We start from the raw sequence: 18,604 nt of genomic DNA, 5'->3' as shown, positions 1-18,604 counted from the left end.
ACGCAACGTCAAAGGTATGTGCCTTTTTTCACGTCACGCTGTGCGCCACGTTATTGTTTACATGAGATGAATTGCAGAATGGGAGATAGAGACAAAATACTGTTAATCTGTCTATTTTGAGGTTTTACACGCTTACATATACACACGCAATTACTGTCCCTCCATTTAGTTGTTGTTTTTTCATGTGTAATAATATTCAACATCGCTATCAATACATTTTTCAAAAAATGCCTCTCTGTGCAAAATGGGTTTACAAACATAAACAACTGTGGGATACTGTTTGTCCGTGATTTGAAGAGCCCAGCGCGTGTTCCTGACACAGGGAAAACCAATTCTGCAGGGGAGACCTACCTTGACACTTGTGCAGGTGAAACCAAAGGGAAGATATGCTTCACCATATTTTCTAGACTTTGGCTTAGAATGAAGTTGGTTTGGAAACATTCAGCTATGCTTCATCTCCTGCTTTGCGTTTCTGTAGGCGCCCCGTGCTAGCAGTGTCCAAGCGTTTTGTCCCCCCCCGCTTTCATACCGTGTGTGAGATTCATGAACGTAGCCTTAATATGAATGACTTTAAAGAGGGAATGAGATATCCTCCTAGGTTTTATTTACCGACCATTAAAGCAAAGCACATGATCAGTGGGCGTGGACTATATAAATATTCCCTGACCCCTCATCTTGAAAACCCCCTGTTTTCTGGCAAACACTCTGAATCTGGTCAACATGCTGCTGAAGGGCTGCTGCATCATCTGGACTCTGCTGTGGGGCATCGCTGCTGCTGCAGGTTGGTGACTTTAGCGAAAATAACAATAAAAATAACCTCTATTAGGAGCAGTTTTACACATCTTCTAATTCCATCGAGACACCTGAAATGAAAAGCTTGACTTATGATAAAATCTGAACTGTGTGGGTGGTTGAAGAAATGTCACAGTCTGGCCTGTAATATCTTTTTATGTGTATTTTTTTGTGTTTTTAGAAAAATGCAAAGCAGATGTGTTTAATGTTTGTTTAACTGATTGACACAACACAACTGTTTTGCTGGTTTAGTTATTTTCATTTGAGGTTAAGCTTTTTCAATATTTACTGGTTCAATGATCCCTGTTGGCTCATTATTATTTCTTTCAAAAATGGAATACTTTATTATTAATTCTTACATATCGTGCTATAAAACTTATATTCTCACATATGCAAGTATGTAATTGTTCCTACATGACACTCCACTTTTTGTAAATGATTTTATTGAAAAAACCTTCAATCTTTGCAACCCGCCCTTCTCTGGGTTTTTGGGGCCCAGGTCTCCTCCATGTCTACGTCAAGTCCTGGGGGCGGAGCTTTGTCTCCCAACACCCACTATTAGACACGTACATGGAGAAACCTCATGAACACAAGCACGCTCACACACATGTGTAGATGCAAGTACCCACAGACACATTATCTTAGGTTGTTGCTGCCTCTAAAGATATCTTGTACTATTAGTACTGTGTGCTGTTTAGTAACATTGTCACTGTTATTTATGCATATGTTGGCTGCTGCTGTGGTTTCTCAGCCGTCTTTTATTTTTAGTGTTGAATCAGATTCTCAGGGTTCTTTCTGTCTCTATCCATCTTCTTCTCTTCTAGTTTTTTTTCCGTCTTCTTCTGTTAACTTTCTCCTCAGCTTTTTTCTTTTTTTCCCCTTTTCTATCCCCCAGTCCTGTCCCTTGTGGTTGTATTAACCCAAAATAAATTCTAATAAGATATGACTATCAAGTGGACCATTATCCCATAATGTTAATCAGCATGTCATTTTCTGGCCTTCTGCTAGAAGGATACAGGCTAAAATAATTTTGAATTTATAAAACATAAAAATTTAGAAACTAAATTATTCAGCCTCAGTGGACGCAGTGCAGCGAGTTTTTCTTTCCACCAAAGTAAATCAAATTTTCTTGCTTTCATTTAATCACTTTCATAAATCTGACATTATCATTCTAACTCTTCTGTAAGGTCGTGACCCCTGCCTAATCAACCCATGTCATAATAATGGGACATGCATTAATCTGGGAAATAGCCAAAAATGTCAGTGTCTCGATGGGTTTGAAGGACGATACTGTCAGACAGGTAAGAAATTATTTGGTTAAAATTAATTTTATATGAAGATTTACAGAAAATTGCTGAATTTAAACACATATACTTTTATTTCCCTGGTATTTATCCCTAAATAAAAGAAAGTTTAAAGCTTTAAACAAATGATTTTCTTTTCTCAGTCTTTGAAGATACCCTGAATTGCCTTTACCTAAATGGGCACTGTGAGCAGTTCTGTGATGGTTCAGGATCTAGACGTCGATGTTACTGTGCTGATGGATACGTGCTGGGAGACGATGGACGACAGTGTGTCCCCAACGGTAGAAATGTTGCAGGAATACCTCCATTAAGAGCTTTAACTTCATTATTTTTACCCTGATCACGATGTGAAATCCTTTATTGAGCAGCCATCAAATCCTTTTATAATAGATACATTTGACTGATATGATCAAAACTATTCGACCCCAAACTTAACGACTGTCAATTTAATCGTCTCATTTAAAGGTAGTCACATGATGTCTCATTACAGGAATGACTGATTGATTGCTTGAGTTTTGTAAACTTCTGAATTTCTTGGGGAAGACGTTAAGTTGATTATCAGTTACTTTACATCTCGGAGGATTAAGTAGTTGTGCGGTTGCATTTGTGGTACAGTGGAGTATCCATGTGGTCGGGTGGCACAAATGGGACAAAACCAGACTGCAGTGATTACTCCAAGGATGGTGGGGACTTACCACTGTCCCAAAGGACATTGTCCGTGGCAGGTAAGTCTTTAAAAAGAGCCCCATCTCCAGTGAAATGCACTAAGATACACAATGTTCCACTAGAATACATAAAGAGACACATACAGTATTGTGCAAAAGTTTTGTAGAAACAACACTGTCATAAAAGTGGTCACAAAATAACACAGTTTGATTGGCATGAAATAGTATTTCTCCACTAGCAAAGACCTATTAGCCAAATGATTTGACATACTTCAGCATGCTGTGCAGCGCATCAAACAATTTTGAGGAAAATTGCCAAATAATGGCCAAAAGGGGAAGTGTATTAAATCCAGTTCTTTGTATTCTTGAACGGCCAAGAAAGACTCAAGGCTCAAAGTGGTCTTTATTTAAAAAATGATCTTTAATTTTACATATTCCAGAATATGAAGACCAAGCACAGAGATGGCATCAGCTAGAGTCTCAAGCAGAAACAGGAAGCCAGGTTATTTATGTACTTCAAGACGTCACACCCACTTTAAGTTTCGATCAAACACTCTGCTTAGTTTCACTTTCTGTGTCTGATTTATTAATATGCCTGTGCACTAAAACTTCCTGTGCAGCTTGCAATAACTTACCCTTTCTGAGGTCTGTTGCCAGGGCAACCTGTCTGAACTTAGTTTCACTCTGTATTCTGCAAAAAGTTTCCTGTCAGCCTGCGACCTAGTTTTACACTGAAGTCTGGGCCTCTCATAAACAATCTAATTAGCACACATTATATATTTAAATCCCAACAGACCCCCTTTTCGTCTTTTTTAAAAGACGACATAAACCCTAATTTATCCCATTAAGTTTTACTTTCATGCGAGAATAATAGCTAGCATATAACAAAAGAAATCATTCCTAAAAATAAAATAAAACCTTTCCATTGCCCAAGCATTTAGGTCATCCGTCCCCTCAACAGGCTGCATGTTTTCAATGTTCCCTTATTATTTTGCATAATTACTTCTGTCCACAACAAATAAATCAAACCCATACATCCAGCTCTTAGGCTACAGCCACACGTTCCCGGCTATGTTTGAAAACGCAGATTTTTCTATGTGTTTGCACCTTTCGTCCACACGTAAATGGCGTTTTCGGTCACTGAAAACTGATATTTGTAAAAACGCCTGCCAGGGTGGATATTTTCGAAAATTCCGTTTTTGCATTTACGTGTGGACGAGGAAAACAGAGAAAACGCAACGTCAAAGGTGTGCGCCTTTTTTGACGTCACACTGTGCGCCACGTTATTGTTTCGGTGAAATGAATTTCTACAATACTGTTACTGTTAATTGTACTTTCTGCAGTGTTTAAATGCTCACATATACACACACAGTTACTGTCCCTCCACACATACGACTCGGTTCTGCTTCTAGGCCCCATCTTTGTTTACTATTTCCCGCCGAGGCTTCTAGACTTCTGATTGGCCAACATTTCTACACGGTTAGGAATATATCGCCACCTGTTGCTTTGGCATGTTCCTAGCAGCGTTTCCCTTCACTTCTGCGTTTACGTGTGGACGGGATTATTTTTTCAAATCAAAATTTATTTATATAGCACATATTAAAACAACAGTGTTGACCATAGTGCTTCACAGTCAGTAAAAGCATGAGACAATTAAAACAAACAATAAAAGAGGACAACAAACAATAGGTAACAACACAGCAAGCTAGACCAGCCAACTAGTCAGAATCAAAAGCCAAAGTAAAAAGATAAGTTTTAAGACGTGATTTAAAAGACTGGATAGACTCGGCAGTACGAATATGAACAGGGAGGTTATTATTAGTCTTGGTGCCACGGATGCAAAGGCCCGGTCACCTCTCGACTTCATTCGAAACCTAGGTTGTGCTAGGAGTCTGTGATTGGACGATCTAAGTGCTCTGTTGGGATTGTATAAGTGGAGTAGTTCAGAAAGATAGCTGGGCGCTAAATTATTCAGAATTTTAAAAGTGAACAAAAGATTTTTTTAAACGAAAACCTCAGTTTTCAAAAATACCCGTGTACGTGTGGACGTAGCCTTAGACAGCACCTCACGTTTGCGCTGGGCTGTGAACTGTGCTCCCTTAAGTATTACCCCCTTTTTTACCCAGAATCCCAATTTAAGCCCACTTCTAACTTCCCTCAGTGCTCACTGTAAACTCCAAACAGATACAATTAGCTTTTTCTGGTAAAAGGTCCTAGATTATTTTGTCAATCTTTGGAAACATCCTCTATAGAGTTAACCCCTTTCCTTTTTAACCTCAGAGGGAGTGTTCGCCCAGGGCGCCAAACAAGCTAGGACCGCTACTGCCTGTGGTCGCTGTGGTCCTGAAATCTCCTGTAAAGGAAACAAAACACCTTTCCCTGCTACGCCTCCATAACCTATTATGTTCATCAATTGTTCTCTTAATTCTTCAAAACTTGGTTCAACCTATCATGTTCGGGACTCTCTCATCAAAAGGATTAACCTAATTATGTGTATAAGCGTGTTAACATTTATCCATCGGCACTCAAGGTCATCCCTACAATATATCAGTTCAGTCAGTCACGCTGAACGACGTTTTTGACCTTCACTTGACAAAAAACTAAACCTCATCAAAAAAAAATCTACAGCTGATGAAGGGTATCATATCCCCAAAACTTAAGAAATAGGAAAATTTAAAAAAAAAAAAGAGCTGACACAGGAGATGATGACTGAAGCTTCATCAGAAATGGTCTCAGTGGAAGGGTGCCTGTCAGAGGTATATGGCAAATTACACAAGAACTGGACTGAAAAACAGGGAGATTTGTATGTTTTTTATCTCTTTATTCAGGCTCTTCTGACTGAAAATCACATGTTCTCCTGCGGTGCCATCATCTTGTCAGATCGATGGATTTTAACTGCAGCTCACTGTGTTTATCAAAAACCTAGCACCATGCTCCACATCACTGTTGGTAAGACAATTAGAAAAATGCTAAATTCAAATTCTGGCTTCTAGTCTGGCCTCTCTTACTTCCTTCAGTCACAAAACATTCACCAGGTCATTGTTGAATCATTTTAGGGTTACAGATAGCATTTTATTTAATGTCCATACCGCTTTATAGGCTTTTTTTTTTTTTTTACCTGTTTGAAGCATTATATGCAATGTAAAATATTTGATTTACTTTGAAAGGTGTCATTTTCTAGTTTCTGAAAATATATCTAACAGTATATGGGTTTTGCTAACATAGTGGATATTGTGAGTCAACTGTATGTCATGTATGTTAGGTCAACTTAATTGTTGTTCAAGTTTGAAGTTTAATTTAAAAGTAATGTCGCTTTCAAGGTGAGCATGACATAAGGGAAGATGAAAAAACAGAACAGCGGCGGCGGGTGCTCAAAGTTGTGTGCCATGAAGACTACAACGTGACTAGCTCTGACAGCGACCTGGCTTTGTTGAAGCTTCACCGCCCAGTAAAACTGGGCCGCCATGTTGTGCCCATCTGCCTTCCTGCCCGCAACAGCACCTTCACCCAGACACTGGAAACCGTCCGCAACTCAACTGTGTCTGGTTGGGGTCGTCTGGCACAGTTTGGCTCCACCTCAAGATACCTGCAGCGTCTGCAGCTGCCGAGGGTCCCGGTGCAGGAGTGCCGCCTCCACTCCGGGCTCAACATCACCAAGAACATGATTTGTGCTGGCTTCAAGCGTGGTGGCCCAGATGCTTGCGGGGGTAACGGCGGGGGCCCACTGGTGACACAATACAAGAAAACCTGGTTCCTTACAGGTGTGGTGAGCTGGGGGAAAGGGTGTGGCCAAGAAAACATGTACGGCGTCTACACGAAGGTCACCAACTTCCTGGACTGGATTGAGAATGTCATGGCAACTGGCTGAAATGTGTTTTAGTCACTGTGTCAAAGCAGTTCAAGAGTTAAACAGAGTAAGAATCCAGTATTAGAAACATTAGTTCAGTAATTATTGTCAAGGAGACACAAATGTATAAAAATAATATTCATTTTCTGATGCTGTGCTCAAATAGCTTTAACTTCCACACCTTCATGTGCCTAAAAAAATGCCAGAGATTTAGTTTCAGAAGCTTTGTGAACAAAAAAAGAATTTTTGACTGTCAGCTGGAGGAACTTCATCACAATAAAGTTGGTCCTGAACAAAATCCAAAGTTTTGCAAAAGTCAGCAAATTAAAAAATTATTTGTTTTTCAAGTAAATTAATGTATTTATAGATATAAATTAATCTGCTAGAAACTTTGAAGTTTTCTATAGTGATGGTAAATGTAAACCAACAATCAGTTTAATCTAAAAGATGCAAAGACATCAGTTTACTCTGCATGTTGAAATATTGTTTTTGACAATAAAGATGAAGTTCAGTGTTTTTCTTTTCTTTTCATCCCCCTCACTCACTTTTTTTTCCAGCCATTTTGTTGTAGACGTGCTTCTGTTCTTAGGAGCAGTGGGCCTCATTTAGTAGCAGTGGGTCCTTCATACACACAAATCAGTGAATTATCAATATTTTTGTGACTGAATTTGTTCGTTCTTTATTAACAAATTTGAAATTGCCTCAGACTGTGTGTAGAAACAAATCAACCACTGTTCCAGATGTGTTGTAGTATGTTCAGGTGAAACTTTGTGAATCCAGACATGTGCTGCCATGTGAGGCTTACTCCTGGCAGCCCTACCAAACAAACCATACTTGTTAAGTCTTTTGATAACTGTACTCTCATGAACAGTTATCAAAAGATAACTGTTCATGACCAACACTTTATCACCAGTGTTGGTCAAGTTACTTGAAAAAAGTAATCAGTAACTAATTACTGATTACTTCCCCCCAAAGTAATCCCATTACTTTACTGATTACTTATTTTCAAAAGTAATTAATTACTTAGTTAGTTTTTATAAACATGATTTACAACCTGAATAGGTAATAAAGCGATAGATCATTCAGCCCAATTCTACTTTTTCTGCATAATCCATCATACAAAATGTAATCAAATGGAAAAGTCTCTTTTTAAAACTTGTTTTATTAGTTTTAATATTTTAACTTTATGCATCAAGCAAAAATTTAATTATATGCAACATTTTCTGACTGGAAGAAATTTGTTTAACATTTAAACCTATTTTCTGCACATTCCAGCACATAAAATAAAATATGTTTTTGTGTTTACACTCACTCTTTCAAATAGATGCAAGTAAAACACAGCAGAAAATAAATAAAGTCAAAGGCTGGTTGCTCTATTTTCACCTGTAAAGCAGGACTGGGGTAGGCGGAGGTTTGCCCTGGTGCAGGTGTGCTGCAGCGGTCAGTTGAAGACTCCGCAAGTTTCTCTGTGAATTTCCCATTACAGTCGTAGTACACTCGGTGCTTGCTTGGAAGTTTAGGGGTTTTTTTCACTGTAAAAAGAAGTTTTCTTCCCACGCACAACGGACGCTAATGTTTTTGTCACTTTTTATGGAATCAAACTCAAAGTAAGGTCAGTACTTCCACGCTTTAAACGCTGCATGCTCATACTCTCTCCCGCACTCGATATATTATCCATTGTTGATCTGCACACAGCTGTGGCCACGAACGTCGCACTCGCTTACGTCACTGTCATGAGACATTCCCGCAAAAAAATCACGGTTTTAGTAACGCAGTAACACAGCGTGCTTACGGGATAGTAACAGTAATCTAATTACCTTTTTTGCAATAGTAATCCATTACTTTACTCGTTACTTGAAAAAAGTAATCGGATTACTGCCCATCTCTGGTCTTCATCATCATCATCATCGTCTTCAGCTTTCACAGCTGCCAGCTGGCTTCAGGTGAGCTAACTCCACGTTTACACGTATCAATCACTGATTGATTGATTAGTTAGCTCAGGGATTAAGCAGTGACATGGAGGTGAAGCCACTTCATCATAGGTCTGTTTTTGTCGTGAGAGGGACGAGGATGACCATCATTTTGAGCTGATATTAACATGTCAACAGTGACATCTGATGCATAGTGGAGTATGAAACAGCAGAGGCTTCTCAGAGTCAAATAAAAACACTGATTGTAAGGTGGACTGTATATGCTTAAAAACAAGTGTGTTTAGAAACACAAGGTTTCATTTGGCCCCCACCCCCCCCAAAAAAGGGGGGCCAAAAAGTTTAAGTCATCTGTACAATCAACCAATCAATACATAAATAAGTGAGTAAGTAAGTATTATATTATAATTATATTATATAATTATGATATTATAATTATAATTATAAAAATGGAAATTAATCACAGGAAACCAAAACTATCATGGAAAAATTGCAAACATTTATCGTTATGAGACTGGATGTGGGTAAAAATAAACAACCACAGTGATTATTTAATCAGTTTTTAACAAATTATTATTTGACAACTAAGATAATAATCAGTGAATATTTTTTTAAAAAAAAGCATCATCATTTGCTGCTTCTTATTTCTTACATGTAGCACTTTATTACAGTAAAGTGAGATTTTTACTCTATGGTTTGTTTTAGTAATTTCTAATGTGTTAGGTTTTATAAATGATTTAACAATTTAATGTTTAACATTTATTTGTCATATCAGTATATTTTTGTTTATGTTATTCATCTATGTTCAGCTGTCTATAGATTTGTTTTATTTTTTTAAATAATTATTTATAAAAACCATCAAACTTGCTAAGAACCACAAATGCAAATTAGACTTTATGGTTACGTCATATTTACGTTGTTAATTAAGGTGCTCATGGTAATTAAAATATATTGTCCCGTATAAATAAACATACGCATGTCAGAGATATGGAAACCAAGCAGTTTATTTTAATAACATAACATACGTCATTAGTGACTTTACAAAGGCTTAAGATGAATTTTGATCAGAATCAAATTTAAAAACAATCCATGCAGTAGACATGTAGAGATTTCAGTCTTGTAGGATATTTACAATATAAACAATACAATATTATATATATTATATTGTATCTATATTATATATATTAAAATTTACAATATAAAGCACCTTGAGGTAACTCTTGTTGTGATTTGGCGCTATATGAATAAAACTGAATTGAATTGGATGACCAACTCTGATTGAGACAGAACTATTCTGATGAACTCTCCCCTTCTTCAAATGTTGGGCAGTCTTTCTGGATAAAGATCGAGCCAATGGCGTTCTGGTTCGGACTCGGAGGTACAACTCAGGCTGGTTTGAGGAGCTGCAGATGGGAGACCTGAAGAGGGAGTGTATAGAGGAGAAGTGCACGTACGAGGAGGCCAGGGAGGTGTTTGAGCACACCGAGCTCACGGTACAATCAAATTAAATTTTCACTTCACTGAACATGTTTTCTACAAAAGGGTTTTACATAGGGCTGCACGATTAATCGTTAAAAAATCGCGATCTCGATTCATACTTATGTGCGATCTCATTTCCAAATGACAACGATTTAAAAAAAAAAAAAAAAAGACGACGACGATTGTACCGCATTTTGATCCGGGATGTAATCTGCATGAAAACAAGCGCTCCCTCTTCCTGCTCAACAAATGACAAGGGCGGAGCCTTATAGTGATACAGAAGCTGTGCCGTGATGCTCAAATTGGCAGGGAAAAAACAACGGAGAACACGTCAGGGATGACGAGAAAGTGACAGGAGAAAATTCGTCCCGGTCAACCACCCAAACATCAATAACGGGAACCTTATACAGCGCTTCCCTATACACGTCGAACTCCCGCAGGCACAAAGAAATTACGGAGGCTATTACTTATCACCTGACCAAAGGTATATCAACACTGTGCAAAACGAGGGATTTAGGAAAATGATCAACACCCTAGACAAACGCTACACAGTGCCGTCCCGCAACTATTTTTCTATTGTTGCACTATCTGCTCTATACACGCAGTGTCGAGCAACGGTGGAGACAGAATTACAAGCAGTACAACATTTTGCGGCAACGACAAAATCTGAGACATTTATTGTTTTTATGTTCATTTATTGTTTTTATGTTAAGTTTCAACTGTTACGAAGTTGATGTGCAGTTAATAAGTGCAATAAATATTTATATTGGAAAAGAAAATCGTGAGAGAATCGTGATCTCAATTCTAAGCAAAAAAATCGTGATTCTCATTTTATGCAAAATCGTGCAGCCCTAGTTTTACATGACAGGAGAAAAGAGCAGGTAGAAAAAAAACTGTATTGGGATTTGACATGTGTGAACTAAGAATAGATTTAAATTACTGATACTTAAATTAAATACTGTTAAATACTGAAGCCATGTTATTCCAGTAAATTACTGACTAGTTTTAAGACATTTGATTCACGTAAAACATTCAAATTGATAGCAATTCATAATTAGCAACACAAACAGAGGCAAATACATGGCCACATGAACTCATGAGGTGAAAATCTGCTTTATACTAACTTTCCAACATCCTTGGGATGCTTCCAATGCTTAAACATTGAGGACAAGCTTATCATAGTCATTTGTAGGAATAGAGAGGGTATTATTCAATTTCTCACTTACATAAACAAAACTTAATGTTGTTACTAATGTTGGCTTTCAGTTATAACTTGAGGGAAGAAGCCATCCCACTGGCTGTTAGGGGGCAGTGATTTATAGTTTGTGAAATGTTCCAGAAATACTTAAGAAACTATGTTCATGTCAAAGCTTTGCAGTTGGTTTGAACCCGGTTTTTGAATAAAATCCCCAGTTTAGTTTTTTGGGAATACCTGTAAGCCTCAACCAATCAGATAACCAAGAACATTTTAGGTCAGGGCCAAAGGAATCTTATAAAACACTACATAATCACAAACTGGCTAAAAGACATTCATAACAACCACACAGACACTCAGGCTTACCACAAACAAACAGAAGCTGTCCAAAGAGAGACAAACATAACACAGAGACTAAAGCACTACACAAAGATGAAACACAAATGCAAGCAGATGCAGATCAACTCTAAGCAAATGACACACAACAAAGCTATAGAGAAGTTAATGTGATGCTAAACATCTGCAGGATTCACAGCTGAAGTGTTTTTCTTGTGGATTTGTTGCATTTTCCATATCTTTGTTGGAGACCCGATGTTTCTGTCTGATAACTGGTTTATTTTTTTTACATTGCTGTAATTGTTGTCTCCTCAGAATGAGTTCTGGAAAACGTACAATGGTAAGCAATTTCCCATGTTAAAAGTAGCTGGAATAAAATGTTTTTTTAGCGCAGCACCTCATACATCTTGGAGACCAATTTTATGTCCCACTTTCAGAAACTCCAGCAAGTCAACTTGTGAATTGTCTTTAGATTTAATACATTTAACGTAAAATATAAACTATAATGTAGATTTTAAGAGCAGTATACCCAAATAGAGATCATCAATAACACCATGCAATATGATACAGTCATATCAAATCATTGTGTTCTGTGTTGTCTTATAGTACCAAACCCCTGTATCTCCAATCCCTGTCAGAATGGAGGCAGTTGCTCCACTCATGCTTCATCCTACATCTGCTTTTGTCTGCCAGAGTTCCATGGAGTCAACTGTGAGCTTGGTGAGCAAAGAATATGAACTTTTCAAACTATTTTTCACATCACTTGGTTGCTGTAATGTGAAGTATTTTCTATTTAAATTAGCTTAGCTAGCAGTTTGCCTTCATGAAAATTAAACTATAAACTTCACTCAGTTAATAACAGTAAAACATCATGTTTATGTTTACAGAAGGGAATTTAATTTTGTTAGACAGAAAAAAGAAACACTCATGTATAAAGGCACAAAATCTCACAATCTCAGCAAAATAAAATTACATTCACAATTCATGATGGTGAAAAACTGTGATTATATAAATTATTTAAGTGATATATAAAAATAATATTTTTGCATTCACAATTTGACTTAATCGTATGCTGAATAAAATTAAAGTATATGACTTACAAAGTTGTTATCGAACAATAGTCAAAGTTTTTGGCTTATTTTTAAGCTATATGTAATTTTTAACATGTACTTTATCAAAATTAATTATTCCCCCCGCCAGTTTATGAAAAAGTACATGAAAAGTAATTGAAATAATCGTTATTTGCTTTTTATATAATTTAATTTCTTTTTACTTTTTTTGCGATTAAATGAACAAATGACATATTTTAATTATGAACATTTCTTTAGAGGTGAAAGCTGAGATCGATACCTCCTGGGTGGAGAACGGAGAATGTGAGCACTTCTGTGAAGAAGACGAGCTCCAAAAAAACGGAACTGCTCGTGTGCAGACGGCTACTTTCTCCATGTTGATGGACGGAGTCACTTTTTCCCTACTTTTTAACATTTTTCAGTGCTGCAGAAAATACGTGTGTGTGTGTGTGTGTGTGTCTGCAAAAATATGTGTTCAGGTATTTCAGTTTGACGAACATCATAGCGCTTAACTTTATGTATTTTCAAGAAAATCCTGTCCGTTCACACAGGCCCCACTAATCAACCTTTGGACTCACTGCTGCACTGAACAGTTAGGAAATTCCTGTTTTACTTTAAACCAGCCCTCTATACCCCCAACATCCCCACCACCACATGTATGTGTCATCAGTGTATAAACAATTGCTTAGAACACTTATAAGGTATTTTTGTAACTGGAGAATAAAAGTAGTTCTAGTGCACCAGTAAAACCTTTAACTAGTAAACTGAGTTAAAATGCATCATACATATTCTGTTAAACTGGAGCTGCAGTTTCATATTATTTGTAAAATGAAATTAATAATGTTGAATTTGTTATTGTTTCAGAGCCAATAGCATGTGGCATGGTCCCCATACTGCGGGGTGAAAAAAAGGAGGAGCATCTCAGAATCGTTGGAGGAACTGTATGTCCTAAAGGTGAATGCCCCTGGCAGGTAGGCCCAAGATAAAGGAAGAGTTCATCGGTTTAAATATGTCTGATTTATTATTAACTAAGAGTACAGGGTAGAAGAGAGTCTCCTAACATAAAAGCGTATCTAATCTCTTAGATTCTATCGAAACCAGATTTTGGTAGGAATTTCAGACTCTGCAAAAATAAATATCAATTTAGTTTTTTGTGTTTTATCCTTTTTGAAGGATGACTTATGGAGAACAGGAGACTGTGACAGGTGTCTAAACCTCTTAAAATGATGACAACCCTAAAAAAAAAAATAGGAGGCTACCTGTCTATAAATCTTTTCATTAGACAATGAAAATACACAAGCATACTTCAAATCACTGTTAATTATTCTGCTCAAAGGATTAAATCTGAGCCGCCTTGTATTTCTTTCTGTCAGGTGAGCACGACATTACGGTTAATGAAGGCACTGAGCAGCTCATCCAGGTGGCTCAGATTATCATGCATGAAAACTACGTATCAAGCACTGCCGACAATGATATCGCTCTCCTCCGCCTGGCATCTCCCATCATCTATACCCAGTACGCTGTCCCAGTCTGCCTACCCACATGGAATCTATCCACCCGAGTGCTTTGGATGATCCGGCTGCACACGGTGAGTGGCTGGGGGAGGCGGAGCGAAAATGGGCCTACCGCACAGATCCTTCAACACCTGAAGGTGCCGCGAATCCGCACACAGGACTGTGTCGATGAGAGTGGCGTAGTGCTCACTCAGAACATGTTCTGTGCCGGATATATTGAGGGTCGTCAGGACTCTTGTAAAGGTGACAGCGGTGGACCCCTGGTGACCCAGTATAAGACGACAACTTTCCTGCTGGGGATCGTCAGCTGGGGGAAGGGCTGCACCCGACCGGGGAACTATGGCATCTACACCCGAGTGTCCAACTACCTTGAGTGGATCCACAACCGGACGGCAACACCAGATCAACCAAGGAACAGCAGCAAGACTTTGATGCACAACCTTACCACCTGAAAGACCCGATTAGCTTAGCTTAGCATAGCTCATATAACCAAATACTGTGTTTTCACTCTTCTGATTGACTGCTAAGCTTCTCATTAAAAACTTTGCAGAAAGTATTACGCTTACAAATTTTGGTGGTTTGATTTCAATTGATCAGTTCTGCATATATTTAAGAAAATTCATCAAATCTTTAAAAACACGAAACATTCATTCTTTTACAAATGTGATGTTTTGCTACTTTTTTCAGAACAGATGATAGAACAATGTATTGGATTTTTCTTAATTAAAATGAGCCATGTGAATGCATTTTTCATTGCATTTTGTAGACAGGAAGACAAACTTAACACTAAGAATTACCATGTTAAGCTATTTACAATTTTAACCCTCCCCTTTCCCATCCTGCAGACACCTGCTAGGGTAACCATTGTTAGACTTTGTTCAGATAAATAATTTCAATCATATTTCCGGCCTGCTTCCAGAACAAAATGATTGGGTGTGTGTCAGCAGTTAGTGAGTTTACTCTCTGCCTATCAGTGTTGGGCACACTTTGAAAAATTAATTAATTATAGTTACTAGTTACTTCTTCAAAAAAGTAATTGAGTTAGTAACTGAGTTACAGTATTCTAAAAGTAATTAATTACTTGAAAAGTAACTATTGCGTTACTTTAAAAAATTGTTTAACCCTCTGGGGTCCAGGGTATAATTGCCCATTTTTAACTACTTTTGATTTTCCCTCCATGTTTCACCTTTAAAAACTATTTACTTTGCCTTGTTTGGTATCATTCCTTTCAGCACAACCTCACGTGTCTGAATTTACAGTTATGTTTTCATTTTGACATACTGTATTAACACAATTGATCTGAAATCAGACAAAAACCATAAAATCAGAGTAGAAAAAGCTATATTTTTACTGTAACAACCACAAACATGTTTAATGAATCATATTTCTTAACTTTAAATGGAAATATAAATTGTCAATTTTAAAATCCTATGCACAAGTTTTACAAACAACAAAGTTATTTGCATCCATTTACCTTTTACCTTGATTTTTAAAATAACCATTTCAAACTATTTACAGAACAATCAGCTGTTCTGCATTCAATAAGATGACACACAAATTATTTGTGCCACTCCAAAAAAATAATTTCTGTCCACTATAAAGGAAAACATCACAGCCTGATACCTGCAGGTCTGACAGCAGCAGGTGTATCACTCCTTTTTCTACCTGGAGACAGCAGTCGCCTCATTGTTCTGACACACAACACAACACTACACACTAACTACACAAGACAACACATTAACTACACACTCCAAACACGCTAAACGTCACAAATCTCACATCTCAAAACTCGCTCTCCCTCTTTTTCTGCTCTCTCTCTCTCTCTCACGCCGTTGCTCCTAAAACTTCCCCTGTTTTGTTTTGTTTGTTTGTTTTTGTCATAAGTAGAGAGTGCTTGCTAGCGCTGTCCTTAGACGTTAAACGTGACGAAATGATTGAGGAAAAAACGCTGCGTATATATTGTTTATCATGACTCTGGTTTTACATGGCCTATCAACACAATTTAAAAACTGGTATATATCACCATGTGATTGGCTTACCACGACTACTTTATTTTTCCTCAGTCAAACAGCAGTACTCATGCGATTGTTTTGCCCCCTTAGCTCCACGGGTATTTTTGAAAACAGAGATTTTCAAAAAATAATCCCGTCCACATGTAAATGCAGAAATGAAGGAAAACGCTGCTAGGAACATGCCAAAGCAACAGGTGCCGATATATTCCTAAAGGTGTAGAAATGTTGGCCAATCAGAAGTCTAGAAGCCTCGGTGGGAAATAGTAAACAAAGATGGGGCGTTTAAACACTGCAGAGAGTACAATTAACAGTAACAGTATTGTAGAAATTCATTTCACCGAAACAAAACGTGGTACAGTGTGACGTCAAAAAAGGCGCTGCATTCTCTCCGTTTTCCTCATCCCCGTAAATGCAAAAACGGAGTTTTCGAAAATATCCACCCTGACAGGCATTTTTAGAAATCTCCGTTTTCAGTGACCGAAAACCGTTTACGTGTGGACGAAAGGTGCAAACGCATAGAAAGATCTCCGTTTTCAAAAATACCCGGTACGTGTGGACGTAGCCTGAGTTTTTATGTGTTTTGGAGTTTGTGTTTTGAAGTTTGTACGTGCTGCTTTGTCTCTAGTCACAGTTCAACTTTTAACTATTTAAATTTTCAGCTTTTTCCTTTTAAACAAATTTAAGATGAAACAACACAAAACACTGCAAACCACAACACAATTAAATATAAATTCAAATATGAAAAAGAAGATGCATATTCTCTGTCATATGGACCTGCATGAATAAACTTTCTGAATCCTTTATCATCTGCAACTGAAAATAGTTGTGGATGATTACTATACCTTTCTAATGTGACGTTGTTGTCCCTGGCTCTCTTTCTCTCTCTCTCCCTCCCGCTCTGTTCCTGTGCTACTGAGACTGTAACTACCGCCCCTCCCCCCTCTGCCCAGCGCAAAGCACAAGGCTCGCCTGCGGATTGAAGCGGGAAAAAAAGTGCGAGAGAGAGGGTGAGAGAAAGAAGAAAAAAAAAACCCACGGCTCGCGATAAGGTGCCGGTGTTGTGCCAAAGTAGTTACCCCCGTCAAAAATTGTTTCCCCATCCACGAGAGCGCGCAAAGTAGGAGGAGCCACTTGCCCAGCTCCGTTCTGTACGCTACTTGTCACTGATCTGCAGTCGACGCAATAAAGAGTAAAAGCTGGAAAACGGCAGGCTCGATTAATTTAATATTAGTTTCGTGACATTGTAATGTGCCGTGTGGAAGACAATTTACATTAAACTGTACACTGAAATAACCTGCTGGGAATACTTTGTCTAGAAAAATACTTTGATACTATAATACTGTAAAACCAGACGCGATCATGGAAACACGTCGCTCTCCGGTGAATTTACACTCGGTTTACATTTTGTAGCGAAGCTATCACGAAGGAGTTTATTTGCGAAATCAATCACAGTATAACCAATAACTACAGTAACGTTGGAGAGGGTTTCTTCACAGCAAAAGTTATGGAGGGATACAGATTTTATCAGGCTGTGTGGCATCGGCTGCCAAAATGTGTGCCCCCTATCTTTAATCCATATTGGCTTTGCTATCACAAAGGGTATATTTGCAAAATAAGTCACAGTATAACCAATAAGTACAGTAACTTTGGAGAGGATTTCTCCTTCACAGCAAAAGTTATAGAGGGATACAAAATTTATCAGGCTGTGTGGCATCATCGGCTGCCAAAATGTGTGCCCCCTATCTTTAATCCATATTGGCTTTGCTATCACAAAGGGTATATTTGCAAAATAAGTCACAGTATAACCAATAAGTACAGTAACTTTGGAGACGATTTCTTCTTCACAGCAAAAGTTATGGAGGGGTACAAAATTTATCAGGCTGTGTGGCCTCGGCTGCCAAAATGTGTGCCCCCTATCTTTAATCCATATTGGCTTTGCTATCACAAAGGGTATATTTGCAAAATAAGTCACAGTATAACCAATAAGTACAGTAACTTTGGAGAGGATTTCTCCTTCACAGCAAAAGTTATGGAGGGGTACAAAATTTATCAGGCTGTGTGGCCTCGGCTGCCAAAATGTGTGCCCCCCTATCTTTAATCCATATTGGCTTTGCTATCACAAAGGGTATATTTGCAAAATAAGTCACAGTATAACCAATAAGTACAGTAACTTTGGAGAGGATTTCTTCTTCACAGCAAAAGTTATGGAGGGTACAAAATTTATCAGGCTGTGTGGCCTCGGCTGCCAAAATGTGTGCCCCCTATCTTTAATCCATATTGGCTTTGCTATCACAAAGGGTATATTTGCAAAATAAGTCACAGTATAACCAATAAGTACAGTAACTTTGGAGACGATTTCTCCTTCACAGCAAAAGTTATGGAGGGGTACAAAATTTATCAGGCTGTGTGGCCTCGGCTGCCAAAATGTGTGCCCCCCCTATCTTTAATCCATATTGGCTTTG

The 18,604-nt window shown here is 38.0% G+C and overlaps 2 protein-coding genes across 2 annotated transcripts; both read left to right on the top strand.

Annotated features, from left to right (window-relative positions):
* Window positions 1-705: 705 nt before the first annotated feature.
* On the top strand, window positions 706-6,942 carry LOC120432751 (coagulation factor VII-like). Its single transcript, XM_039606997.1, has 6 exons — window positions 706-781; window positions 1,980-2,093; window positions 2,240-2,377; window positions 2,712-2,821; window positions 5,590-5,710; window positions 6,082-6,942. Exons 1-6 carry the CDS (start codon window positions 721-723, stop codon window positions 6,627-6,629), a joined length of 1,092 nt encoding a protein of 363 aa, XP_039462931.1. The 5' UTR covers window positions 706-720; the 3' UTR covers window positions 6,630-6,942.
* Window positions 6,943-8,499: 1,557 nt separating this feature from the next.
* Window positions 8,500-14,670, top strand: LOC116325032 (coagulation factor VII-like; the record flags this gene model as incomplete). Its single annotated transcript, XM_039607049.1, is given in 7 exon segments — window positions 8,500-8,551; window positions 9,866-10,029; window positions 11,862-11,886; window positions 12,153-12,266; window positions 12,875-12,948; window positions 12,951-13,005; window positions 13,990-14,670. Coding segments are annotated over 7 exon segments (1,077 nt in total), but the record flags the coding sequence as incomplete, so codon positions are not given.
* Between the last annotated feature and the right edge of the window lie 3,934 nt (window positions 14,671-18,604).

The sequence above is a fragment of the Oreochromis aureus genome, linkage group 23, assembly GCF_013358895.1.
Source record: "Oreochromis aureus strain Israel breed Guangdong linkage group 23, ZZ_aureus, whole genome shotgun sequence".
NCBI lineage: Eukaryota > Metazoa > Chordata > Actinopteri > Cichliformes > Cichlidae > Oreochromis > Oreochromis aureus.
The sequence above is the reverse complement of the archived record's forward strand: the minus strand, read 5'-3'. Positions and strand labels throughout refer to the sequence as shown.

Excerpts from the sequence above, each read along its gene's own strand:
- LOC120432751 (XM_039606997.1), top strand. The coding sequence starts at position 721 with ATGCTGCTGAAGGGCTGCTGCATCATCTGGACTCTGCTGTGGGGCATC. Across the intron at positions 782-1,979 it reads GGGCATCGCTGCTGCTGCAG|GTCGTGACCCCTGCCTAATC; the intron begins GTTGGTGACTTT and ends CTCTTCTGTAAG. Across the intron at positions 2,378-2,711 it reads ACGACAGTGTGTCCCCAACG|TGGAGTATCCATGTGGTCGG; the intron begins GTAGAAATGTTG and ends TTTGTGGTACAG.